General features: G+C 43.8%; 1 protein-coding gene across 1 annotated transcript in view; it reads right to left on the reverse strand.

Moving 5' to 3' along the window:
- tnxbb (tenascin XBb) overlaps window positions 1–22,703 on the reverse strand; it is a 36,525-nt gene that overhangs the window by 10,159 nt on the left and 3,663 nt on the right. The window contains exons 4-8 of the mRNA XM_079521964.1: window positions 20,648–21,454; window positions 17,892–18,007; window positions 7,990–8,143; window positions 6,307–6,576; window positions 330–3,896 (exon numbers count right to left, since the gene is read on the reverse strand). Of these exons, the coding sequence (XP_079378090.1) occupies window positions 330–3,896; window positions 6,307–6,576; window positions 7,990–8,143; window positions 17,892–18,007; window positions 20,648–21,454 (4,914 nt within the window). The remainder of the gene's footprint in view (window positions 1–329; window positions 3,897–6,306; window positions 6,577–7,989; window positions 8,144–17,891; window positions 18,008–20,647; window positions 21,455–22,703) is intronic.

A 22,703-nucleotide genomic window follows, 5' to 3' on the forward strand; every position in this document is an offset into this window, starting at 1 on the left:
ACTGTGCTTTTAGACCACAGTATAGGGGAGACATTAAAGTGTAATTCAAAGCACAGGTTTTCAACTACGGTCCTTGGGAAAACCTGCATTCAACTGGTTCACCAAGACTATAGATGAAAACTACATGTGGTGTATCTGGTGGTGTGATATTAAAAAAATAATGTTGTTGCCTTCCTTGCACAGAAGCAATTATGATTCCTATAACAGCTATCATGCCCTTGAACAATACTGAAGCCTTACCTGCTCACTCTGGACATCAGCTTAATGGCTAAATTGTAAATATGAAAAGCAGTGAGTTAAGATGTTTTTACAGTCCATGGGTCTTGTACCTGTGCTGATGACAAGCTTGTGTAGCATGGAGAGAAGGCCGGGCCCCTTTCCTAGTAGGGTCACGGTGAAGGGGGTCTGCGGAGGGAGATTCTCAAATTGGCAGGAACGAGCAGTACCAGGAACAACTTTGGTGAAGGTTTTGTCAATTCCCGTAGAAGGCTCTGCTGTTGTGCTTCTGTGGACCCCAACAGTGGGCCGTTTGTCATTTATAGGCATCGTATTTTCCTCCCTCAGACCGTTCTTTCCTGCCTTCCCTTTTCCTGCATCTTCCTCGTCACCATCGTCCTCCGAGTCGCTTCCCTCTTGTCCTTGTTTTTCCTGCCCCTTTGGCTGGTCTTGCTCTTTCCTGGACACAATGAAGTTTGTGTACTTCCCCTCAGGCGCATCCCAGACGACCGTGAACCCATCTGAGCCAACATTCCTCACCCCCACATAGTCTAGAGGCTCCCCCGCAGTGTCTTCAGAAAGAAAATCTTCTGAACCATGTAACGTGCTGGATCCACCCCTGCTCAAGTCTTTGATTTCACTCACTTGGCCCTTTGGGCCTCCAGGATGAGGCATTTTAGAATCCTGTCGCTCTTGGCTCATAGCAGTGTTGTTTCTCATCTGGGTGTGACCCTGTGTTCTTTTCCTCCCCGGTAGAATTGTTTTCTTCAAGGGTGAGGCTGGTTTCAAGGCTCTGTGGTTCATTGGATCAGGGGAGACATTGGTTTTGGGTTGAGCTGTACTGCCAGTACGCTTGTTCACACTCACACCCTCAGTGCTAGTGTCACGGCCAGAGCCAGTGTGTGTGATGCCGTCACTATGAATAGTTCCCTCCTTTATAAGTTTGGTTTCCCTAGTCTCGCCTGACTGGGTTATTTGGATTCCATGGTTGGCACCTGCTTCTCCCGATTGGGTGGTTTGTATTTCAGTTGTACCATCGTCACCTCCCAATTGGTTGGTTTGAATTACATTAGTAGTGTCCTGCACTCTTGACTGGACAGTTTGGACAGTGTGACTAGGTGTGTGGACTCCATGGGCTTCTGATTGGTTAGTTTGGATTCTAAGTGTAGAGTCGGGTTCTGGCGAATGGCTATTTTGGATTCCAGTGGTGGTTTGAATACCATGAGTAATGCCATCGACCCCATTGATCTTTCTAGGTGGGAGAGGCTTACCCAGCGGGCCTGTCTGCGGGTGATGAGGAGGCCTCAAGATTTGTCGGGTCCTGTTCTGAAAACGCGCCATGTATGGATGCGTACGCTTTGGGTAGGCACCGTTGGGGGGTTGGCGGTAGAATGGAGGTTTTCCATTCATTCTCACAGTCTGATTTATCTCACTGGAGGACACATGCCCTTTCTCCGTCTCCATTTCAGGGTTAAAAGGTGAAGAGGGATGATGAGGGGGTGATGACGGGATGAAGTTTGGACGGGTTCGGTTCCGAACAGAGCCAATGTTTAGGTGTGGTCTCCTATGAGAGCCAACTTTAGAGGAAGAACTGTGTACTGGAGGCAACCCTACTGACAGAGTTGTTGTCTGGTTCTGTTTAGCCTCAATTGACATAACTGGCGTCAGGCCTTCACTTTCACTGCTTGCACGCTCCAAGTTTTCACTGTCAATAACTGAAAACGATTCTTCTTCTGATGAGGAAGATGGTGAGGGTAATTCACTTGAAGTTATCTCTTTTCTCTCTGCCTCTGCCTCAGGAATTTCAGGTTTCAGGGTGCGATTTGGGATACTCGAATTTGTATGCGTCCTGTTTTGAAACTGTCGCAGATGTGGTTGAAGGCGATGTGGGTACCCACCATTTGGTGGAGGACGGCGGATTGAGCCTCCTCTCCAAGGTTTCGTCTGGTTTCGTCCAAGTGACACAACTCTTGTTTCCCCTGACCTATCTGTTTTCGTCTCCTTCTCTTGTGCACTATCATCAACTGTAAAGGACTCTTTTGAACTGGAGGAAGATGATGAAGACGTATATGGTAATTCACTAGAAGATACGTGATCTGTGTCTTTCCTTTCTGCATTTATGGGATGAAAGAGACGGGGGCGATGTCTTAAATTTGGCCGCGTCCTGTTTTGAAAAGGTGACACATTTTGGTGTGGGCGATATGGATAGCCACCTTTTGCAGGAAGGCGACGGAATGGGGGTACACCCCCTTCTCTAAGTGTGTGCGTTTGGTTTTGTTTGGTTCCAAGTGACCCCCCACCTGTAATCCTTTCATCATTTGTGATTTTGGCAACCTTTGGTTTATTCCCCATGTCTGATATGTCTGAGGCATGTGATGATGATGATGATGATGATGATGATGATGATGATGATGATGATGGAGAAGTTAACAAAGAAGATGTTGGAGAAAGTGATGTTAATGCTGATGAAGGTGAGGATGACAATGGTGCTAATGAGGGTGGTGGTGATGATGAAGATGATGATGAGGTTAATGAAGAAGATAATGAGTTTGGTGACAAAGAGGATGGTAACAATGATGATGTCCGTGAAGAAGATGATAATGAATAAGGTGCAGCTGCTGATGATGATAATGGCGTCAGCCCCTTTATTATCTGCTGCCTCATTGTATCTGCATCCAAATTAAGGCCTGTCGGTTGAGACAGATGCACAGAGAACGTCTTAATCTTCAAACCATCAAAGGTGTCTGCCAGGAGTTGATGAAAAGGATCTCGTCCTGTAGCTGATAAGGGCTCCAAACCTGAGGTCGACTCTTTGTCATGCTCTTTTCCGGGTATGTTAAGACTACTTTCATCCATTTCAGAAGAACTGGGCTGTGTGTCAAGCGTAGGGGTACCTTCAGTCGATGCCCCATCCGCACAACCCCCGCTGACTCTATCCTTGGGGGGCAGCTTGAAATGTGTCACTTTAATTTTGTTTAAACACTGTCCATTGGTATGAGCGCTCCCATTGTGCTCTGATGACACGGGGTGCACCACACCCTTTGCTTCGGTCCCCGTTGCACTTTCTCTGGTTTTCATTCCAACCTCTGCTGATTGCTCTGTGGAATCATGACTAACTGTTGGCTCTGAGGTGCTGCTTTGAACACCAGTTCCCGAATTGATCCCAGCTGGTCTTATCGTTGGATTTTCATTATCCTCTCTCTCAGTGCTTGATGTCTTTATGCCAGACTGTTTCATTGTCAACGCTAGCGCTTTGTCTCCTGTAGTTGGCAATCGTGGTTTCCGGCTTTCAGTGTCTAGTGGGGTCCTTTCCTTTATCCCCACTAATGGTTTCCTGGCTGGAAGCTTTTTCAGAGGACCCGGCCCAAACTGTCTCCCTCCAGGTCCCAGTCTGGTTCCGTTAAGTCGGAACAAGCCCGGGCCAATTGGTTTCTTTCTAGTGAACATGTTTCTTCTCGCCGTCACATTGGCGGCAGCCCCGCTGGGTTCGACGACAGCACGTCTGACATTCACAGGATCTCGCCCACTTGCGTCTTCACTTGTCCCCTTTTGGCTGGGCGCCGTGTCACCACCAGGTGTCACGTGCAATGACCTTTGACCTTTGTCGTTGATGTCTCGTCCTGGCGCCAGCGTCACCTGTGTGGATACGGTTGCTGTGGTAACCAGGGACCACATCTTCCCTACAGGTGTAAATGGAGGTACAGTAGCATGTGGAATCAAAATGTGTTGTTTTTTCTAATTAGGAAAATAAATATCGTTAGATGCACAATAAAACTGTTGAATGGCTTTTAGTGAACCTGTTTTCTCAGTTTGATACAGCATGTTATTATTTAAATGAAGATAAATAATTTAGGTCACTGGTGTCCATACCTGCAAAAAAAGTGAAAAGATAATTATTGTTCTTCAAAGAAAGTGCAATTTTAGGAGGAGTTTGCAGGATAAATCATCGATAGCTGGTCAAAGGCTGGCTGTTGGGGAGAGAATATAATGACCTTCTCCAGGACAAAGAAATCAGATGATATCAATAAGAAATAGATCAATATAGTATTGAACATAATGTCTTGTTGTGAATAGAGAGAAAGGGCTCAGCTTTCTTCTGGTATGTTTTTTGTAAAGTTCACACCTCAGATCGTTAACTTTCACAACATTTGTCTTCGTTAAAATAAGTTTTATATAATGTGTTCCAGTGACTAATGAGGTGTCTGTACATATTAGCTCACACTGGGATACACTGTGCAGCAGGAAGGAAAGGCTGGCCTCACATAGGAAGGGAACGCAATTTGTTTCCTCGATGTTTTTCCCTTTTATTTTATATCGGATAGATGGGTTAAATTATACCAGTAATTATATATTTGTTTTTTTCAAAGCAGACAGGCCACTTCCCTCTGTATCTGTTCTTTATTAAAAGGGAGTGTAAGTGATATACATGTTTGTAAAAAAATATATACAGTAGCCTATATAGAAAAGTTTGCTCCTCGCTCGGAGCACAGGTCTCCGCCAGGCCGGGTTGCCTATCAAGGACCCGCAAACAGTCATAGCCAATTGGATTGAAAAAAATCTCGATCATAAGATGGATGGACAGAAGGATGGACGGTACACAGCAGAATGAGAGAGAACCCCATAACGATCATTTGTCAGCTTCCATTTATAGTTCCAGTTGAAATGTTGTATACTCGCTTAGTCGCTTTGTGTCATCACTTCCAATTTCATTTGTTTATCCTGTATGACTTCTCCCCCCTGATTGGATAAAATTGGTATCCCTATTTACTGAAGAAAGATCACGTACACCCCCTTTAATAATAAAGACAGTAGAAAAACTGGGAGTGTGTTGGAGACACCGGAGGAACACACATTTGACCATTTGACAGTAAATTGACAATTGTAATTTGAAAGACAGTTCACCTTTTCTTTCTATCTGTGTTCACATGTTTTTCTCTCTGAGGCCCCTTTTCCACCGGTTGGTTCCCAATGGGAACCGGTTCAGTTCGTTTTGGTTTTTAGTCCATGAGCCAGAGCTCCAAAATTGAAACGTTAATTATGAATTGAGTGGGCAAAACCATACCTATATTAGATTGTTATCACCATTAAACTTCCCCAATTGAGTACTTACACGAAAACAATGATTTATTGAATTTACAAATTTTACATTTTTAAATATGCAAATGAGGCATTATGTAGGAAAATATGCAAAATAATCGAAAATATGAAAAAGCTACTACTGTGGAAGGGTTATCATGTATTACTTTTTTACTTACTGATCATATAAACAATTTAATATAGTTTGCCCACCAATTTTGGAGCTCTGGCTCATGGACTAAAAACCAAAAAGAACTGAACCGGTTCCCATTGGGAACCAACCGGTGGAAAAGGGGTCTCTGTGTGAGTTCTAACATTATTGTTGTGACTTGTGGGTAGATAGATGTTGTTCGGGAGAGGGAAGCTGGGTGGAGAGGGTGATATTTGTCACTACACTTACTCCTAGCAGTTGGAGGAATTAATTTGCATAATGACTAAATTGGGGAGAGAAGGGGTGAAATATTTGTGGATACTAATGTTTTAGATTCTGCCTTTATTGATATAGCATACAGTAGATTAACAGGAAAATGGGGACCTACGTGTCCGGACCTCTAAGCCAGCGATCCAGGCCACGGTGAACATGTGAACAACTCTGCTGAAGTGGCCCAAAATATACCAGGGGGCACTGTAGTGGACAATGTGCTAATACATAATTAGACCTACTTGCTAACGTAGGGGAAATTCATTTTTCAGTTTCACCCAGCTGACTGCTACCTGGGGGGGGGGGGGTTAAGTGTCTTGCTCAGGGAGGGACACTTCCACACATTGCTGGCCTGGCCTGGAATCGAACCTGGGACAACCAGGCGGGGTGTGTGTGTGTGTGTGTGTGTGTGTGTGTGTGTGTGTGTGTGTGTGTGTGTGTGTGTGTGTGTGTGTGTGTGTATGCACGTGTCAGATGTGTATCTGGGAGAGATATGCAAACAAATTTAAATGACCTTAACAATAGATAATTCTTAACTATAATATTCTCATATTAGTAACTATTCATATCATATATATTGGTATATAACTCACCTGGAGTAGCTTGGGTAGTGGCAGGTTCACTTATCATACGGCCCTTCTCTGCCACCAGCATGATGTTATACAAACGCCCCGCCTCCAACTGATCGATCTGGGCAGAGGTCCTCTCGGGTGGGAGGGTCATTTCCGGGCCACTCCCAATTCCGTCATTGGGCGAGACCGTCAACCTGTACCTGTCAATCTCGCCCTGCGACTGCTCCCATTGGACGACTGCGGAAGTGGTGGTTGTCTTGACGACCTGAAGGTTCCTGGGGCTGGAAATGACTGGGTGGAAGAGAAGAAGGATATTTCTGTACGAGAATGACAGGCAGACACAGAATAGACTGGAATTCTAAACTGAATCTGCCTCAATTCCCCTGCCTGGGAATTTGAGGCAAATAGCTATAGGATAGGCCAGGTATTTATTTGAAATAATCGTACGTGACCATTACGAAATGTCTTACTAGAAAATGGTCGAAAGTGGAGATACGAGGAATGAATGATTGAAATAATAATTGTTGCACGCACGCACGCACGCACGCACGCACGCACGCACACGCACACACACGCAAAAATTGATCTGCCTCTTTTTAGCCCATATCTACTTAATTCCTATTATACTTAGTTGACTGGGGGGGGGGGGGCCCAGGGCTCTATACTTAATTTGTTTCCCTCTTCACCAAAACTCTTTGCTGAAAATAGCCTATCCACAATGCCTGAGCTTGTAGATTTTCGCCCAGTGTTTGCGCCAGAATAGGGATGCTAGGGTTCATTTGGCTAATCAGGTCACACACGCCCAGGGGTGTAGTTCCACAAACAGCGGTACACACACACACACACGCACGCACACACACACACACACACAGATGCGCACATGCATTTGGGAGCAACAGAGTGCAACAACTCTAGTACTGTTGGCTCCTGAGCTGAATTCCAAGCTTAGAGTTAAGTCGAGCCAATGGAGGATGAGACTCGTTTCTCTGAGTTTCCCAGGAAGTAAGTTCAGGGATTTGAACTGTCAATGTTTCCATCGCAAATCAACTTGGCTATAACTGTTACACAACCACTGCCCAACAACAAACACTCCTAAACAGATGGAAGAGGTGACAAGAGTGGAAGTTGTGGAGTAGAAACCCCAAAGACTCAATTTGAACCACTTTCAACTGACAATCAACATCATGGATGGGGTCCAAGCTAATAGAAACTGCAGGCTTTCTATTCCTGAAATGTTGAAATGTGATATATGGAAGCCATCGATCGTTCTCACGATAATACAAATCTAAATATATATATATTTTTAAATCTCTCACAGCCCTCCTATGAGACACAGACTGAGTAGAAAAAAATGTTTTTTATCATAAACATTAGTGAGGACCAATTAAATGATAGGTTGAAACATTTTGAGGTATTTTTACTTTACTTTACTGAAGTATTTCCAATTTTCGAGCTCACAATGCATTGCGATGTAGATCATGGGACTTTCTGCATAATGAGTACTTTCTACTTTTGTAGAGTACATTTTGATGCCAATACTTTTGTACTTTTACAAAAGTAAAAAGTTGAATTCTGGACTTTTACCTGTAACAGAGTATTTCTACATAGCAGTACTAATACTTCTGCCTAAGCAAGAAATGTGAGTAGGCTACCTTTTCCACCACATAAATAAAAAGGGACAAAAGTGAATGAAAGAAACTCAACGGGTCATGAAGTCTGCGGAGTTGCCTTCACCCATCCTGCCGTCGAGCTCTCCTGTGAGGGTACCGCTGTACTCTTGGCCCGCTGCCAGGCCGGTCTGCGTATACGAGGTCCGACTGCCCTCCACCTGCACTGAGATCTGCTGGTCACTCTCTTTCTGTAAAACGCATAGAAGACGGACAGAGGCACAGACACAGAGCAGACACAGACAGACAGACAGACAGACAGACAGACAGACAGACAGACAGACAGACAGACAGACAGACAGACAGACAGACAGACAGACAGACAGACAGAGATGGATTGATATGAGCATCTGTTGTTTGATGCCATTGTTTCAGAGGTTGTTGAAAATACATGGACATAGAATCTATATCTATGTCTTTTGAACAACCTCTGAAACAGTAATCAGAAATCTATATTAGATTACTGATAACTGTTTCAGAGGTTGTTGAAAAGACATGGATATACATAGATTAACCTTCTGATGAATTTAGTGCAATGGACCATTGATTGGTTGATTGATTTATTAACAGTTTGCACCATTACAGTACATTTCAAGTACAACTCAAATACAAAACCTGTTAACTGTGAGTGGACGACACCATAAAGCATTACACCACAACGGAAACAAGCCCCCTGGAGCTTCTCCTGTATGCTATTAGCATAATCCTTGCATAACCACAATCGATTACACTTTTACTGTTACTGTTGCATCGTGGGATATTAGCACATATTCTCAGCAAACAGTAGTAACCACTTAAACCTATATATTTAATTTCATTGAGCGGGGTCTATACTTGGTCCTCTCCTTTTCTAACCTGACTCCGCCAGATGGGGCAGCAGAGAGTACACTGGGTTCCCCCCTCCTGCTCCCATCTGGGAACTCTCAGGCAGGCTTGATGCTCCGGCCACAAAACGGCCTGGCCAATCAGCGGCAGCTAGAGGCGGGATCAAGGCATACACAGTGCTGCCCCATCTGGCGGAGTCAGGTTACTCCTTTTCCCCCGCTACACCAAATCTCTTTGATGAATATAGCAGATCTACAGGCCAAATGCCAGATGTTGGCCTGTATTTACGATATGGCCAGAACAGGGATGCTAGGGGCCTAGGGCTCATGTGGGATGTAGCCATGTATAACGTAATTATCTTTGCTGCCAGCAGAGGGGGTGAGTAGCGAATTAAATCCCACTCCCACTTCTACGAACTCACATCATGAAATAATGTTCAGTCAGATGGTTTGTCGGCCTGGGGTTCAACGGGGTTGAATCACAGTGAGGGAAACAAACACATTTACAGCTCCCAGGGGAGGGCTTCCAATAACAGAGAAACACTTCATCATCTTGCAATGAGGCCATGCTTCTTAGACAAGACTTTTTTTTTTATATCCACGGTACACATTTCCTAAAGATGTGCAGAGCATCTGGAATATTTAGATCCTGGGGAAATGTAATTAAATAGATATTTTTGATAAAAGTATGTAAAAATGTAAAAGTAAATGTGCATGTGCGTGCGTCGTGCGTGCATGTGTGTCCTGTCCTCTGACTGAAGACTGGTGTTTGTCAATAATGGTTTCAATAGTGGATGGGCTTTCAATTAGGGAGTTATTACAATTGTAGATCGGCTATATATTCAAGAGATTTGGTGAAAAGGGAGAAAAAAAGGAGTCGGCCATCAATACAGCCCTTGGAAACTCCGGTGGTGGGTTTCACTGGTTAATTATCCTAAAACCCTGTAAGGTAATGGAGTAACCAAACAGGGCTACATCTGAGTCAGGATTGTTCCAAGTTCTCCAACTACTGTACATTGGCAAGTCGAATGTGATTCCTTTAAATGCGGGTAGCAGATACGGATCTGCTTTATTCATTTATCGAAACCTCTAACTCTTTTGACCTAGACAAGCTCAGGGACGCTCTCCAAGGTTTGAGTAGTGGGTGGGTCACAGGTATTTTTGTTTTAAAATTAATATAAGGGGGGAGGGATGGGGTGAGGGAGAAAATGGGGGAAAAAATGGTATGTTCAAACTAAACTTAAATTGTTGAAACCTGCTACCAATAAACATATATTTATTAAAAAAAAGAATTGGGGCTTAAATGTTATTGAGTGGTATCTACAATGTCACGCGAAAAGCCTGTAAATGCCACATTGTAGTGTAAACGTGATTTATTGGTCAGCCTGTCAAAATAACCACAGATAATCTATGTAGGCCTACTGAAATTCCCCAGCGGGATTAATTAAAGGTCCTCTCCTCTCCTCTCCTCTCCTCTCCTCTCCTCTCCTCTCCTCTCCTCTCCTCTCCTCTCCTCTCCTCTCCTCTCCTCTCCTCTCCTCTCCTTCCCTCCCCTCCCCTCCTCTCCCCTCCCCTCCCCTCCCCTCCCCTCCCCTTCCCCTTCCCTTCTCTTCTCTTCTCTTACTGTTTGTTTGGGATTGGGACTGGCCAAATAAGTTTTCCTTTTACACAAACAAGTGTTTCAATTTGTAACTAGGATATATAGGTTTTATCTAATTCTTCAAAACATTTACTTTTTAAAGACCTAATCCCTTATACCATTAATTTACAGATCACACACAAATGTAACTTTCATTTATCTATTGATTGATTAGATGTCTACTATTATAAAGTAAGAGGTCATATACTGTAGGTTTGCATCAGTGTTAGCCCTCTGTTTTCATTTCAATATAATTTCATAAGCTGCTAGATGCTGACAAAATCCCCCACAAAACATTTCAAGTTTCTAAATTTCAATGTATACTTTCTTGAAGTACACATTTTAAATGTGACTAAATTACTCTTTGGGGAGCATGACGTGGTACCATTTTTCTGCCTTAATGATTTCACAGCTGGTTACTGTGAGGGTTGCCTGGTGATGGGAGTTTGAAAGGTCATCAGGGGATGTGACAGTGTCATGATGCCTACATCCATTGCCATGTGAATACATGTAATACACCATTGAAATGGAGACTCAGAAATAGAAACTAATTGAATGCCCAAGGAGCTAATGTCGTTACCAGGCAACACAAGAAGAAAAGACACTTCAGAACAAGGTCAGTTTGTTTGTTGGCAACACAGGACTTAGAATCGCTTTGTTAAAGAGAGCTCATAGTTGGTGTCAAAAACAATGAGCTCTGTAAAACAGTACACAATATTCTGCTATTAGAGTTCTACGTTCCTATCAAACAATCTAACTCAAAAGATTGTTTGACAGGGAAAAGGACAAGGCAAATTCCAGGTCCCAGCATAAAACCAGTTGCCAAACATATGGTTTGTAATTCATTCATGGTTTGAATTGTGTTACTTTTTTATTGTGTATTTTGTCTGTATGTCAGGTAAATAAAATATGAGAAACACTTTGCTCCTGTTCTATCTCTGTACCTGTTCTGTCTCTTTCCATCTCTCTCTCTCTCTCTCTCTCTCTCTCTCTCTCTCTCTCTCTCTCTCTGACACAGCTGTGGGGTTGCTGGTGATGTCACTCCTCTGGCAACAGGGTATGTTTTTGACAGTGTTTATGCGCTGCCCCTGGCAACAAGCATCGCACATCTGCATCTTTCTCCTACTCCCTCCACCTCTCGCCTGTCCTATGTTCTCAATCCATCTCGTTCATCCATCCATCCACCCGCTGTCCCTCACTTCCCTCTGTTCCTTGTCAGTCTCCCTTCACTTGTTGTTGTTTTACTGTTGTGGGTTGTATGGAATGCTTCTCAGTAGCCAAATCTCTCTCTCTCTCTCTCTCTCTCTCTCTCTCTCTCTCTCTCTCTCTCTCTCTCTCTCTCTCTCTCTCTCTCTCTCTCTCTCTCTCTCTCTCTCTCTCTCTCACCCCGTCTCTCTTTCTACTGAGTGTCTGCGTCTGTTCACACCCACATTAAAGACACACAGTGAGATCCGGGGGAAGTTACTGTTGCATTGGCTTACATAACATAATGTTGAAAATGTGAAATTACATCAGATATCCTCATCATGTTGTACAAAGCATGTATTCTCAAGTTTAATTGCAGACAATTAAGCAGGCTAAAGTGCTTTCTTTTTATCTCAGTGATAGTAATATTTCCATGGATTCAGAAAGGGACCATGTAAGAGTAGTTCCTTTGTTCTGCATCCCACGCTCTCTTCAACTTGCTCCTAATGAATACCAATTCATTTTCCGCCACTTTAACCACTTAAGCCCATTTCAAAAATGTAGGATATACAAGATCACATTGCGATTAATCTTTACTAATCTTTACCTACATCTGAGCCATGGGACTGTGACCGCGAACAGATCCAATAGAACACCACGGACATTACCGTCCGTGGTGAAACTGCTAAGACTGCCATATCCTAATGGTCAATGCCAATGCGTACAGAGGAGAAAAATTGCACATGTACATTGCTCAATGGCACGCATCAAAGGTGGTTGTTGGTGGTTGGTCTTTTACATATCCCAAACCGCACCAATGTCATCTTATTCAACCTACAATCTACTACAATAAAACTCATTCAACCCCAGAAAAGACTAGAAAGGACAACATATCACTAACTTTCATTATTAATACTTAAGTGTAGATGATTTAGTACAGAGAAAAAACCCTCATGAAATCTGATAAAATGTTGTTCAAGCAACATAGTCAGCATCTACAGATGGTCAACTGGTCATGGCCTGGCCCCAGTCTCTGTTGGCATGGGATTGTACCCCACCACAATGCATCCTTCCTGTGTCTCCCCCCTTACACCAGGGTTGGGCAACCATGCCTTTTTGACCGACCAGTTGATCAGATTGGGCTGTTGGGGTGATCATTTTGAGTTGATTACAAACAGCCATTCATGCTATCCGGAAGAAACAGCCACTGTCACTGTCTGACAAAAGCCAGACCCAAACCATTAACATTGTCTGCCAAAAACAACCATTCACAACACACGTTCCACCGTCCAATCACACCCAGGCTCGTTTGTATCTTGTAGACCGCAAATGAATCATATCAGAGGAACTTCACATGTGCGAAGACACAGCCTCTGGGACTACAATATTCTGACCTCAAAAGAATCATCACGCTAAGTAGGAGTGCAAGAATGAAGTGGAAGATCAGTCATGACATGAGGAGTATGTGGCGGGGGAGAACTAGCTGAGTAGAGAGCCCCTCTACCTCGCTCCCTAAACCTAAAATTCCTTTTTTGCTTGGTTCAACAGAGGATGCTACAGAGGATGGTGTACATGGCCCAGCACATCGTCGGAGGTGGCCTTTCCCCTCCCCGTACGTAGCCACGGCTAAACGTTTCAAAGACACTAACGACCGCAGCCACAATCTGCTGCTATCATCAGGCTGGTGATACCGCAGTATCAAATGTCGAGCAAGCAGACTATAAAAAGGGACAGTTTCCACAGCCCGGCCACCAGGCTGCCACACATGACTCTACGTTTTTAACCATAGTTTTTTTAAGATTTGTTTTTGGCTTTTATGCCTTTATTGATAGTATCAAGTGAAGATGGACAGGAAAGAGGGAGAGAGAGAGAGAAGGGGAGAGATATAAGCAGCAAAGGTCGTCATGAACGGGACTCAAACACGCAACACGCTGTCAGGCCAAAGCCTATATGTGGCATGCGCCTGGACAAATTGGTCAGTGGGCGCCCACCAGCTGCACTTTTGACTGCAATCCTGTTCTGAAATTCAATGCGGCCACTAGATGGCCATGTCAGTCTTACAGGCATCCACCTTTGCATTGGTACAGTAGTACACGGGCCTGTCACTCACCATATGTATGTGGTTGTACATATCTGACTTCATACATAATTATGATAACAGCTGTGATAACAGCCAGTATGCACGGTGCCCGTGCATACTGGCCTACTTGGAACGATGCAAGTTGGAAATGCATGCACCACCCATGTCTGTGTCCCTTTTATGCCCATACAGTATATGGAGTTCTTTGTCAGGCATGCCTATGCAGACGTCAGAATGATGTCAGAACAGGCCAGCTCCATATATGGACACTGGGCAGAGGCCTTTTTGGGGCGGTTCTGGACAACTGTGGGTCCGACCGACACCGGGCACTGCACGTCCTGTGGTGGGGTGGAACGCGTGTGTCGAATTTGAAGTTGGTGGGGCGAACGGTTCTTGAGTTACGTGGATTACAGACGTACAGACGTACAGACGTACGTACACACACAGAGACTTGGTGCATTTATAGTTAGATGTTGCACAAGAGACTGAAAAAAGAACATCTTGGAAGGAAGCAGAAACGATCACCCAGCACTGAACCAGCGCTGGAAGAAGTTCATGAATGACCTTATATTCCCCAAAGAGCAAAAGGGTTTAAGTCAGTCACACTGTCACACATTTTATGTATATTTAATATTTGCTTTTAATAGATTGAGATTTTACTCTTGTTTTTCACTCTTGTTGTTATCCTATATTTAAATATGTAGTTTTATGGCCAGTGTTTTGATGATAATATAGCCTTTGCAACAGATTTTCTTTTTTTATAAAGAATAATATATATTTGATTTATTTTAAATAATCGATTTTTAATTAATTAATGATTAATCGATTAATCTGACCCATCCCTACTTTCTACCTGGTGTAAACTTGTAATGTGACAATGAACTTGTTGAAGCTGAAGGAATGGACTATTAAACCACTCCTGTTTTTTTTTAATCAAACATGATATGTACCAAATGTTTGTTGTAATAATCTTTAAGCACACATAACATTAGCCAGCTGCTAGCCTGCTACTGAGTCTGAAGCTCTGATGAAAAGTTTCAAACAGTTTTATCCACTCACCCTCACCCAGTAGGCCAATAGTTCCTTTCCCACAATGAGCACTAATCAAGGAAACGCTAATAGCATCCTTACACACTCCAATAGAACACACAATGCTAGCATTGAGTTAAACGTAATCAGTGGCATCTGTCTGTGCGCAACTGCACTAAGAGTTATTTTCCTCAGGGATGGTACTCTCTTTGACATCTGATAGGTAGATGTGATCACACTATAAGCATTTAATTGATCCCATAAGGCACTGGAAGATGTGCACTCTTATCCCTCAACTTGGGTTGTGCTATTGTGAGGAATGTTATTCCAATGGATGCTGATGAAAATGCATGTCCATTAAGCCCTCATTGACCGGGATCATCCAGGGTTTTTGCACAATTCAGTTCGCATATTTTCACTAAAGGTTCACCTATTACTGTATATGCCTAGAATAGTGGTAGTATGGGTTCATGTGGTTAAAGTATTGGTCATTTGTTTGAAAGCGGGAGTTGGTTGGTTTGACCGAGGTGAGGTTTGTTGTACTTTTTCACATTCACTGCAACAGAAGTAATACACCTTCGCTGTCAAATGTTCCTTAACAGCTTTAAAGGTGAATCGCGCGCCCTTGAAGCCACAAGCCAAGCCTAAGTGTACGCCGGCTACAGTTCGTTACACATCGAAAACAGAAACAGTTTCTCTTGGCGATGACGCAGCATGTCTTGCAGGTTTACCAGACCTCTGAGCACTGTCATTTTTTTTCTCCAACGACCAGAGTCATGCTCTATGAAACCAACTTCTCGCCCCCTTCCTTTTTTATGGAAAACAGCGATGAAGCCAGCCCCAACCGAGATAAATCACACGAGAGAGTTCACATCATTGCTGTTGGCCAAGGTAACCTCATAACATCCATTTTTCTTTTACCCTAAATGGAAATATTCAGAATCAGAGATTGAAATACCGGTGTATAGGCCTATGTATGGACGTGAGGCATGGTGATCTAGCTATGCTCACTCAGATGTGCCTGTTTAAATAAAGGTCAAAAAATGTATCCCAGAAGACCTCGCCAGGATGGAATAATACAATACATTTACTTTATCATTTGTTTGACTGCTGAAACTAGCAGACTCTGGACAATTCATTGAAAAATGACCAACACCTACGGCAGTATTGCAAGCCAAGAACTCTTCATCAGGCTTAGCTGTGTGACAAATTGTCATTTCTGCACTACGTCCCGTACTGGACTGGTCCAACCACCATACAAGACTTTCATGTCCTTGTTTTGTGTCAATGTTGAATAGATACCATGCATGCCTCCCCACAACGTCCTTTAAAGGACTGACAACCACAGGTCATTTTATATTCTGGAAATGAAATTAGTGTGGAAAAACTTATTGTAATGTTATAATTTGGCCTTCTCATAAACAATACTTATGTTCTAATCTTCTAAATCTTGGAAACAGAACAACAGTTCGAACAGCTAAATCTGCCCCAACATTCAGAAAACATTTTGAATGAGTCAGAAGGTACAGTAAACCCAAGCTGTGTATAAACCAATACAAAGACCTATATCGTCATCAATATACAATTCATTTGATATAAGGCTTCCAGAGCATGTTAACATGCTTTGATTTAAATGACATGCTGTACAGTACGGGTACATCAACAGCAATGTGCATTATATTTGTGCAACTGGCCGAATAAGGAGAGCGGGCTGTTAACGCCTATGTAAGGATTAGATTGTTCATGTTTACATTTCAACTGTACATGCCAGATGTAAAAAATAATAATATATAATGGAGTCTGCCATAACGCGATTTATAGGCCACGCTGCTGCTGCTCTTACTTTGGCATCTGGATGAAAAGCACTTGAGAGCTGGATAGACTAGACCAGCTCTGCGGCAATTTAGTATATTTATCTATCAGTTCTTCTCTTAACGATGCTGGGCTCAATGCATTCAGCCGTTTTATGTACATTCTTTCACAGAATGTTTTACTAAAGAGCTTAGGATTTATGACAGGTACTTCAGTGGACACGCACGCACGCATGTGTACACATACACACAAACACACGTGCACGTGTACACAATGTTTGTTTTTCCTGTCCTTTGTCTTGTTAAGCATTTAGGTCACACTTCTAACATTCTTTTTGGTTGTTGTTTTGACAAACCACTTAGCTCAAAGAAATATATCATTATAAATTAAATACATACAATTATAATGATTAAAACTATAAAATGGTTTATAAATTTGGTGGTTCATGCCTTCAGTATATAATGTTCTTTCCGGAGTGATCCAGTGGTTCACCGAGTAAGAGCATGTATCACATAAATAAGGCTATAGCGCTTCTCGCAGCTGACCCCGGTTCAAATCCGACCACGGCACTTTACTGCATATCATCCCCCCCCCCCCCCCCCCTCCTCTCTCTCTCTCCCTCGCCTTTCGTTTCTCTGGGTTCACTGTACTGTGAATCTTGAAAAATACAAAGATTCTCCATGCTGTGAAACAAATTTACAATTTACGGCATGGAGAGTGCAGTCATGTGTGTCAATTATGACAGCATCTTGAGTGGATTCGTAAAACGTTCAAGGCTGCTTGGTTTTAGGGTCCACAGAAGACGGAAAGAACTCTTGAGTTGGTGAATGGTAAAGTAATTACCGTAGTTTGACTGAAATAATGTTGATAATGTCAGGCACATTCGCACACATACAGTATGCATATGCACGTATATTGTATGCACACATGCATACTGTATGTATGCGCTAATTCACATCAAAGCACAAATACACACGTAAGCACACACACAAACTATTGCACACGCATGTATGCTCACGTGTGCACTGCACCCAAGAAATACGCACTGTCTATACCCATAGAATGATGTCAGGGATGGAAGAGTCAGTCAGAATATATTACCATAAAATACTTACAATTTTATCCTAAGAGGGCCAAAATGAGTCAATATCTTTTTCCACAGAGAAGTCTGTGATTAATTGGACTGTACCATTTGGAACTCCTGTGGTTACAGTGTATATAAATGGACATTAGCTTCTGCTGTCGATACAGACTTATGCTCAGAGCAACTCTTAAAGCATATCTCTGTCTGTCTGTCTGTCTGTCTGTCTGTCTGTCTGTCTGTGCGTGCGTGCGTGCGTGCGTGCGTGCGTGCGTGCGTGCGTGTGTACCTTGCTAGTGATAATAAGGTGGTAGGTGTCGTACTGGACAGGGGGCGGAGTCCAGAACAGAGTGACAGATGTCTCTGTGAGGTCCCTGGTCTCAAGTTGGGACACTCCGGCCATCTCTGGATGGATGGACAGACAGACAGACAGACAGACAGACAGACAGACAGACAGACAGACAGACAGACAGACAGACAGACAGACAGACAGACAGACAGACAGACAGACAGACAGACAGACAGACAGACAAGAACAGATGTGAGTCAGTAATCATTAAAACATCTGGACACCAGCATTCAGCAGTCTTCAAATATATTCATTCCCTAATGTTATTGTTGTGTCAATTTGTGCCACGAAAACCTCCTGTCACTTACACTTTCTAATCCTTTACAACCCAGAAATGTCTCTCACTCAGCCTATATGATAACATTGATAACTGTACAGTACTATTTTCCTAGCCTGGCTTGGCCAGCCTCATATAGCGGGGAATCACTGAAGATTCTTCCCCGCATATGATATCATCATATGCGGGGAGGAAACATCAGTGAACACTTGCTATGAGTCTGGCCGCGCCAGGCTACTATTTTCCTTCCTTCCTTCCTTCCTTCCTTCTGTAGCCCCCAGCCAAGACCCAGCCCGCAACAGCCCTGCCAATCGGGCTCAGCACCTATTGGCACGGTAGGTTGCACGAGTGGGAGCCCCGGGTTCAATCAATCCCCACTTTCGCGTAATGCTACTATAGAGGGTATGCGCATGCTTAAAGTGAATGGCCCATCGAGTGGCAAATCGAGTGGCAAAGCAACATGCAAAGTGTGTTTAACATTGTTTAATGCAATCAGATAGGACTTTTCGGTTTGGATGTATGGGATGTCAATGCCAGAAAGTAGTTTTTGCCACTCAGTAGGCATTCCTGCATAACTTCCGGGTTTGGTGATGATGTCACGCGCATACCCTCTATCTGGCGTAGTTAGCAGGACGTGGAGCGTGATATCCTCGTGTGAGGGACATGACTGAGGGACATCGTGTGCGGCGGTCCGCGGTGTGAAGTGAGAAGCGTGAGGACGCGCTTCAAAAAGACTGGGGGGGTGATTGTAGCCCTAGCCCCCAGCCAAGACCCAGCCCGCAACAGCCCTGCCAATCGGGCTCAGCCCTATTGGCACGACAGGTTGCGAGTTGATCTGGCGAGTGGGAGCCCCGGGTTCAATCCCTGCTTCCGTGTAATGCTAGACTTCCTTCCCTCTCTTTCTCTGTCTTTTTCTTTCAGAGAATGTCATCGTCTCTCTGTCTCTCAAGCTAGAACTTGGTGAGCTAATAAAGCAGCAGGAAATAATTAGCAGTGGACTGCTGAATCATTATCATCTAAACTGTGACAGACAGCCTATTAAGAGATTATACCAGCATAAATGCCTGTGGTAAAGGAAGTTGAACATGCGTGCTGCTCTCTCTGACTCACTAATCACTAACTAATCACTGGATCTGGAGGAGCCAAAAGCATGTAGGTCCCGGATGAGGAGTAATGCGTTATCCTACAGGAAAATGCACACATGCTTGTCCGCGCACACACCAAATACCAGTATACCACACTGTACCATTGTACTCATATGTGTGTGTTAAGCCTGCATGCCAAGACAAACATTAGAGCCTGCCTGGCGAAGCTGGATAGATGATTCATAGCCACTTGTAACGAGGGCACGTTTGATAATATTTCACAAATTTGTTTTACCGCTGGAGTTCTCGTAAAAAAATAGTTGAAGAATTTTCTGCACAACACATTACATCATGGACTCATAAAGCATCGCAGTACCATTTTCTGATGACAGGGTAGTAGAAGGACAGGCTGAATTGCCCCTTTGCTTTACACATGCATGGTCTCATAAACTATTACAACACTCTTAACGTATGCTCTCTAGGCTGGAGGTTTTTATTGTAGCAATCATGGACAGACGTATCGAGTGGTATGGAGAGGCAAGAATTGCCCCGTGCAATATGCACATAATGGTATTATAAACTAAAGCATTACTTCAGTCCAATGCCAGTATTCAATAGGCCATTCTGAACATGAAGAACTAAATTAGACAAGCCTTTGCGAAAGCGCATACTGATCTCATTAATACTTATTTTATTGCAAAGCTCATGTTATTTTTGTATTTCTTTAAGCAGTATAATTAGTCAAAGCCCCTTCATATTTATATAGACAACAGTACCAATGTAAACTGCAAACTAACAGTAACTAAGTATGCATGCACTCACTCACTCACACCGCCTTGTTGGTTTCATTCGTCAATACAGTAATTCCCCTATAAGTCCCCCACACCATATCCATGTTTGAGGCAATGTGTTATGCAGAGCTGGCCTGCTTCCACATAATGTCATAGTGAGGCCTTCATAATGAAAAACTTCCACTGTTGGAATCATTGCAGGTTGAACCAGTTCCAAACAGAGCTTCCAACTAAGCTAAGGTTGCCTAGAAACCACAACAACAGGGGAAATACGAGGCAAACGGGACAATTTAGGCTCATTCAATATTACGTTTTATGGCTAAAGTAGGGGTTGCTAACCCTCTAAATTGCAGGCCTAATTATGCTGACATTATGCATCTATGAGTCATAGACGAGTAACCATTGCTATTCCTATTGTCATTTTAAGAACAATAAATCCCTTGAATTTGAACAGGATGGGAATTGTGCGCTGGGGAATTTTTCTTCATTGGCTCAAGTTCAAAATCCCCAAAATAAGAGGAGGAAATTCTCCTTTAGACTCACCGATATCACAGTTAGGTCCGGTCATCCCAGCCTCACACTCGCTGCAGTCAGGGCCGGTGAAACCTTGACGACACACACACCTGCCCTTGACGCAGCGGCCCTTGTTGCTGCAGTTGTTGGGACAAGCTTTGGCCGAGCAGTCGGTGCCGGTGAAACCCACATCGCACACACATTTCCCATCGACACACCTTCCACGATTGTTACAGTTGTCAGGGCAGGTTTGCTCTGAGCAGTCCGGGCCAGTGAATCCAGGATTGCACACGCACTGTCCATTAACACAGCGGCCTTTGTTGTTACAGTTACCGGGACAGGAGTCCTCCGAACAGTCGGCACCGGTGTAACCGGAGTCACACACGCATTTCCCATTTACACACCGCCCGCGGTTGTTGCAGTTCCCGGGGCAGGCCCTTTCGGAGCAGTCAGGTCCCGTGAAGCCGGACTTGCAAACACATTGTCCGTTCACACACCGGCCACGATTGTTGCAGTTCCCGGGACAGGCCTTGTCCGAGCACGTTGGACCAGTGAAACCAGAGTCGCAGACACATTTCCCGTTCACGCACCTGCCTCTGTCGTTGCAGTCGTCGGGGCAATCGCTCTGTGAGCAGTCGGGGCCAGTGAATCCGGGGTCGCACACACACTGCCCGTTCACACACCTGCCCTTGTCGTTGCAGTTCCCAGGGCAGTCGGACTGGCTGCAGTCCGGCCCGCTGAACCCAGGGAAGCAGACGCACTTCCCGTCAACACAGCGACCCTGATCACTGCACTCGTTGGGACACTCATCTATCGGCTTGTTGGAACAACCAGCACCTGGAAGAGGATGGAGAGATGGAAGCAGAGAGGGAAAGACATACAGACAGAGATAAAGGGGCAAAGGCAACATTTTATTTAAGGCATGTTATTTAAATCATATCAGTTGAAACATGTTGAAACTGCAGAGTGCTTTTGGTGGCGGCACTCGTGTGAAAATGTGTACGGTATAGATACGGCATCATACAGTAGAAACCCTATTTCCACCCACAGCTTCCTAACTTCTGCAACTCACGACTTGAGCCCTGGGTAGATCACCCAGCCTGGCAGAGATATGCGCTCCACCGAGCACCCCTTTCTCTATCAATGTAGTGCCAATTCATGTCACTTCATAAATTATTATAGATGTGTTGTTTGTTTGGCATTTTGTTTGGTTGGCATTTGGATATTGCCAACGTTTTTGCACATATTGCATGCTTGTCCGCCCTGGAAGATATTCCCCTCTTTTGTGGGAAAAGTACAGGGGGTGTCCTTTTCCAGTGGAAAACATCTATAGAAATACATTTGAGTTTGAGATAATATATATATATATAAATAAAAAGAACAAATGATCGACTCAAGAACCACATGAACCTCTACAAGGAATAAGGAATGTCCCTGAGCTTTCCTACTGTTTATAAAAATTAACTTCTAAGAGACTGATCTGTCTCCTTTAAAACAAACTAAATGCTGTGTGTGGGTACCGTATTGTTTAAAAAACAAAAATCCGATCTATTGTCCTCATTATAAAAAAAGTTGAAAATAAATAAATACACAAGTGAAATAGAAATGGGTGGTCTGTTTGAATATACTGTATGGCTCCAACCAGACCCCTCCTTGTGTAGATGATTTATTCTCGGTGTGCGTGTGTTGTGTGTATGCACGCATGGGATGAGAAGATTTGTGAAGCTGCAGTTGATTAAGGGGAAATGTAGATTGAGATCACACTGGGCAGAGCACTGGAACACACACACACACACACACACACACACACACACACACACACACACACACACACACACACACACACACACACACACACACACACACACACACACACACACACACACACACACACACACACACACACACACACACACACACACACACACACACACACACACGGATGGACACACACACACACGGATGGACACACGCACGCGTATGGGTGATGTCATTTCATGTGAGTATTGCTGAGGTGTTCCAGTTATGAATGCGGTCATTACTGATGTCAGCTGTTCTATGACAGGCAGCTGACTACTGTAAATAT

This window comes from Electrona antarctica, assembly GCF_951216825.1.
Source record: "Electrona antarctica genome assembly, chromosome: 15".
Taxonomy (NCBI): Eukaryota; Metazoa; Chordata; class Actinopteri; order Myctophiformes; family Myctophidae; genus Electrona; species Electrona antarctica.